The sequence below is a fragment of the Chaetura pelagica genome, unplaced genomic scaffold (assembly GCF_000747805.2).
Source record: "Chaetura pelagica isolate M959 unplaced genomic scaffold, ChaPel_1.0 scaffold814, whole genome shotgun sequence".
Lineage (NCBI taxonomy): Eukaryota > Metazoa > Chordata > Aves > Apodiformes > Apodidae > Chaetura > Chaetura pelagica.
In genome coordinates, this window is record NW_009953182.1 from 117,574 (window position 1) to 123,503 (window position 5,930).

The window sequence follows — 5,930 nt, forward strand, 5'->3', positions numbered from 1 at the left end:
CCTAGAGCATCACAAAACCCATGTTCTAGCCCCAGAAAGATGCAGAAATGCAGATAACAACAAACAAATTACCTCTTCACTCCACCCCTCAAGAAACCACCTTCTCCACAGCTGTACACACTAAAAGAAATAACCCCAAACAATAGTCTCAATTTATTTATTCGGTTTGAAAACTCTTTTTTTTTTTTCTTCTTCTTTTAATTTAAAATTTACAGCACACGTGGGGAGGAAACATGTTTTGTTACAACTAAAAATTATCAGAAGAGTGCTGCAGGGTTGTTCTCTTTTGTTTTTAATTTAACACTGCCATGGCTTTATTCAAAACACAGTTGCACAAAATCAGTTACTCCAAAGTTTCAGGAAAGAGTTTGGATCAGGAACCAAAAAAAACACACTATATACATACTGCCATACAAAGAGCATTAAAATAGGACAAAAACCTCTACAAAATATAAAACCCACCCTTACATATTTGCATGAAAAGACCACCCACCAAGCAAAAAAGTTTCAAAAGTTATCTGGAGGCTCTTGTATTACTGAAGATTAAAAAAATGCCACGCTCTTTAATCACATGCCAAGCTGACAAACTTCTACTTGGATGGTGAGAAGACAAAAGTTACTTTGGAAGTTCCTTTTTGTGTGAGGCTCAGATTTTATATTTCTTTTTTTTTTTTTTCCACGTAGCAGCTGATGCAGGACCCTAAAAAGATGGTTTGTTGGGGTTTTTTGTGTGTGTGTGTGTGAAGTCTGCCTGGCTCTGGAAGGTCTGCTACCCCCCTCTGAGTTGATTGATTTAGCTCATCCAATATCAAAACTGGACCTGCTGAAACAAGACCCAAAATACCTTAATCCATGAAACAGGAGGTGGGTTGGTTTGGGTTTTTTTCCTGCTTAAAACTGACTTGATGCACATGAGTAAAAGACAGTTGAGGAAAACCCTGACAGGGAGGAACTTGAAATAACAGGTTTCAGTAATTGGCTGAGACTACAAAAAAAAAAAAAAGAAGGAAAAAGATGGGAAAACACTTTTCTACCTCCAAACTGAGCAGAAAACCTTGAACATGGAGCCTCCAGGATAAGACAGGATGTGCACCTCCCCCAAGGGTTCTACTCATTCAGAACTCAAGCCACAAACACAGGAACTCAGATGATGGCTGTAAATGTAGGGTTTGTTTGGTTTTTTCCTCTCTTTTTCTAGTGTCTGCTGGTTAAAAACCCTGTTTTGTGAGTTGATCTCCAGCCCTGCTGCCCTCCTGCCTCCATCCCTGGGAGCCCTCATGGGCTGACCATGCTCCACAGCTACAGGAGAAATTAGGATTTAAGGCTCTAATGGGGGGGAGGGGATAAAAACCCAACAAACCACACACACAAGAAACTGGGCTTTGCAGAACTTCAACCCTGCAGTATCTACACTTGATTGAAGAGCTGGAAGTCACATTTAAGGTCTGCTAGTGTGAAATACCTATTTAAATATTCACAGGTAACCCACCTTGACTCTTCCTTAGGTCCAGGAAATCTCTCTCTCTTCCCCACCCTGGGTGTCTCCCCCAATTAAATGGCAGCTACTGTTAGCCAAGATATAAAAATAAGTCTCTTGAATAAAGCTGTGTGTGATATTTGGTTCAGTTACCTACATGACACAATGGAAATCCAGTTTGATACCACGACGACCAGTTTCATCCCCAAAATCATGGCTGGATGTTTGAATTTGGTGGCTCAACTAGAAAACATGGATCCATTTGGGGTGGAATGATGGAGACCTGTTGGTCATAATCAGGCTGCTAGAAAGAAAAAACACAACCCCCTTTGTCTGCACATCTCCTGTACTTGCACCAACTGGGAACAAGTTTCTGCAGCCATTTGATATCAAAAACCCTCAACTATGAACTAGGATGATACACAAACTGGACTGTTTTGCCTACAACCAGATTGAAAAGGTTTAGAAGGAAAGACTGACCCACGTTCATCTTTTATTCTCCCTTTAAAAGGATTCTAGAAAAGTGGGGAGCTTGAAAAACCAAACCTGTGCTTGGAGTTTTACCCGTTAACTCCTGCTTCAGAAATGCAGCCCAACCCCAGGATTGCTGCAGAATTCCCCCCAAAAATGACAAAGCCAGAGCCAAGTGAGTGCAAGTTTAACCAAAACTGAGCAAAATTGCTTTCAAAAGACACATTATTTGTTCTCATGAATTGCTGCAAGTGATTCTTCTGGAGGAAGTTCATCCCTGTTTGCTGAGATGTGTTCCTGGAGGTGAAAGTTCCAGCAAACCCCCCCAACAAGCAGGAAAATAAAGATCTTCTTGAAACCCAGTGAGACTTTACAATGGAACACACCAAAAAAATAATCCATGAGTCACCTTTTTTAGAAAAAAAAAAAAAAAGCTGAAATAAAGGTGTCTTCTGGTTGTTGATTTCAAATAGAATCCCCGGGAAACTGAGTCAACATCTCCTTTAAAAGAGACTGGAATATTATTATTTTTTTTTCATTTTTTTCTTTTTTTTTTTTTTGAGTTCAGCTTTTGAAGTATAAAAACTTTTAAAATCTTGAAGGAAATTCACAATATTAAAGCCAGGAGAAAAGGGGTGTTTTAACTCTGGGGCTAATGACAACCAACACAGCAAGCTTGTATAAAATTAAAGAGCTCCAAAAAAAATCTAGAGGTGGGGAGGGAGGAAAACTTGACAATGGCTTCAGTGATTATAGGGCTGAAAATTGGTTTTCTACATATAGGTTCACTAAACAGGCTATTATTATATCTTATTTGGAATGATAAAAAGGGGCAAGGATAGTAAAACCACACTTCTCCTATAAAAAGTTAACATATTCTCTTCTGTAGGGACATCTATGGTACATGGAGACATACAGATCTGCATAATCACTATTGCATGTTCCGGAACTGAGAGAGTCTGGTCCTACTTGTGTCTAGAACAAATTAATCCTCCTCTTCTTCACCTTCATCTTCAGGGTCTCGTTTCCTCTTCTCCCCTCGGACACCCCCTGCTAAGGAAAAAAGAGGGAGGGACACAACTTGTTACCTTCTTGCTCACACATCAGCCAGGAATCCCACTGAAATGGGTTCATCTTGGTTGCTGCAGTCGCTGGAACCTCCTGGGGCTGCTCATGGCTCCCAAAAACAAACCCAGAGCAACCTAAACTGATCCATTTGTGTAGGAAATATTTCAACTAAGCTCAAGCTGAGCATGTGATGTTGGTACCAATCATGGGGTTTATTTAAAAAGCCCCTTTTTACATTATGTTACCTCTTACGTAGCGTTATCTTAATGTATATTTGAGGAGTAAGCAAATCATGGGATGGTTTGGGTTGGAGGGACCTTCAAGAGCATCTAGATCCAACCCCCTGCATGGGCAGGGACACCTCCCACCAGCCCAGGCTGCTCCAAACCCCACATTAGATCCTTCAGCACTTCCAGGGATGGAGCAGCCACCTTTAACATCATTGAATGGATCATCTGGGTGATCTTTAAGGTCCCTTCCAACCCAAACCATTCCATGATCTAAAGATCATCTGGATCCAACCCCCCCCCATGGGCAGGGACACCTCCCACCAGCCCAGCTTGCTCCAAGCCCCATCCACATGGAAGTGACATTTTTCCCCTCTCTCTCTCTCTCTCTAGTTTTTAGGAGCTGCTTCCCAACCACCAGCAGCTTCCACAGCCACCAAGTGGAACGTGCTCCATCCTCTCCCCAGTGACAAACTCATGGGAACATCTTGCATCAACATCTCAGCCAGGAGCAGAGCTCGGGCAGTGGATTCTGCGCCCTTGTGGTGAAACCATGAAATGCAACCTTGGCCAATTAATAGATTGCTTTTCCAGCACTCATTTCCTGGCTAATTAGCCATCCTGACTGCCTGCTTTGTTGTCTTAATAGCTTTGAAGGCTGCACTTGGAAAGAGTCAAGAACCAGCACTGACTGCTTCAGAATTCCAAGGGGAAAACCTGCTCCATGAAGCCAGGTGTGCAGATGAGATGGGGACTATTATGGAATGGGTTGGAGGGACCTTCAAGATCATCCAGATCCAACCCCCTGCATGGGCAGGGACACCTCCCAGCAGCCCAGGCTGCTCCAAGCCCCATCCAACCTGCCCTTCAACACCCCCAGGGATGAGATTAACACTTCCACAACTTCCCTGGGCCACAACTAGTTGTGGAGGGAATTCTAGGATTTGCCCACATCTTCCACAGACCTCAAGGCTGCAGGATTAACACAAAACTTGGCTGCTGGGGGTAGTTTAAAGATGGAGCTGGAATTCCTAACAGTTGGAAAAGCCAAGTACAGTGACTTGACACCCTGCACCTTCTTAAAGCAGAACCAACCCCACACACTGGCACCTTTTTTTTTTGCTATTATTCATGTGTCTCGACATCAAACCAGTCGTTTATGAAATTATCAACCACTGATTAAAAAGATCAGATAGAAGAAATCAAGGGGGAAGCTCAGCAGCTCAGGTCACTGGGCTGAGCTGGTCTGTAAGGAGCTGCTTCCCAGGTGGAAAAGTGTCCTCAAGGAGCCACTTCCAGCTCGAGGAAGGGAACATGAAGCAGCTACTGCTGCTCTGCCAGTGGAACAAAGTATTTTAAAATCTATGTAAATAACATTTGCAAGGTCTGCAGAGGAGTCCCTCCTCTCTCCATGCTGGAAAATTAACATTTCTAACTGTGTAGGAGACACAGTCTCTTTCATTTTAGAAACTGCTTCAACAAGGCTTTGAAAACCTGTCATTTCTTCCTGAGGTTTATTTCACCAGTGGACAGAAAGTATCAACTACTGCACAGCTCCTTCTCTACCTGCTCCTGCTTAAACCAAGCCTAAAGTACCTCCAGGTCCCTTCAGAAACAACCCAGCCCAACAATAATTTCAAGGGCAAATCTGCAAATTATTGACTCCCAGCTTATTTTAAACAACTTGACAACTCACCTTCTTCCTCCTCGTCGCCCCCTTCTTCGACATAATCATCGTCGTCGTCTTCATCCTTGGCAAAAAAAAAAAATGGTGAAATGGTTTTGAAAATTGCTGCTTGTTTCAGTTTTGCTTCAATGAGAGGTTGGAAGTGCCAGGCTCTGTGTCCAGAGGTGACAGAACATGCATTTGTTGTCACTTGGGCACCTGTAGCCACCCCAGCCAGCCCCATTTATCTGGCTCAGTGTTCCTCCTTTCTTTCTTGTTCCCACTTATCACCTTCAACCAACCCAAAAATTGCAAAATCCAACTGAATTTAACTGAAGAAGCCACCACAGCAGAGGTGACAAAGAGTTTTACTTCTCCCTTCAACATGAAAGGCCAAGGAAGAAAACACAGAACAACTCAAATCTTCACAAAACGACTCTTTCTGTGTCAAATGAATCAAGTTGTTTGGGTTTTTTTATCCCCATTAATTTTCTTTTCAAGCTGATAGCTGAAAAATATCAACCAATTAACAACCAGCAGCCCCAGGAAATTAAACAGTGGGCCAAGATCTCTGCCCTACTGGCACCAAATCCAGCCTTGAAGACAAATCCATCTACTCTTGATCAAATTTTAGACACTGGCAACAAGTGACAATGTGAAAAGATCACAGAGCCCATCCCACATCTGCCCTCAGACCCTGGGAATTTAAAACCACACTGGATTCATTCCCTGCAGTTAGGATGGAACATGATTTCATTCCCTAAAACACAGGGGAAATAAAGAGGTGCCTGGAAGAACTCTTCCAAAACTTGTCAAGCTTCACCCTGGCCACTGCCTGCTCCTTTTCTTACCTAAACGTGCAAAAAATGCAAACTCAGGGTCTGGTTTTGTTGCACCAGCATCAGAAGGAACTTCCCAAACCTAATTCCCAGCCATGATCATGCAGAGAATATGGATATATTAATGATTCACTCCTGAGCCCCCTGTGGCTGCTGAAGGAGAGTGGGAAATCAGGACTCCA

General features: G+C 43.0%; 1 protein-coding gene across 4 annotated transcripts in view; it reads right to left on the reverse strand.

The window, feature by feature from the left end:
• Positions 1-2,503: 2,503 nt before the first annotated feature.
• The window catches only part of ANP32E (acidic (leucine-rich) nuclear phosphoprotein 32 family, member E), a 7,432-nt gene continuing 4,005 nt past the window's right edge, over positions 2,504-5,930 (reverse strand). The window contains exons 5-6 of one of the 4 annotated variants that reach the window (XM_009997318.1): positions 4,940-4,994; positions 2,504-3,001 (exon numbers count right to left, since the gene is read on the reverse strand). In XM_009997318.1, coding sequence (XP_009995620.1) covers positions 2,934-3,001; positions 4,940-4,994 — 123 coding nt within the window. In that variant the 3' untranslated portion in view covers positions 2,504-2,933. Of the gene's footprint in view, positions 3,002-4,927; positions 4,995-5,930 lie in introns of all 4 variants that reach the window. The other 3 variants (XM_009997319.1, XM_009997317.1, XM_009997320.1) reach the window with 3 other exon arrangements.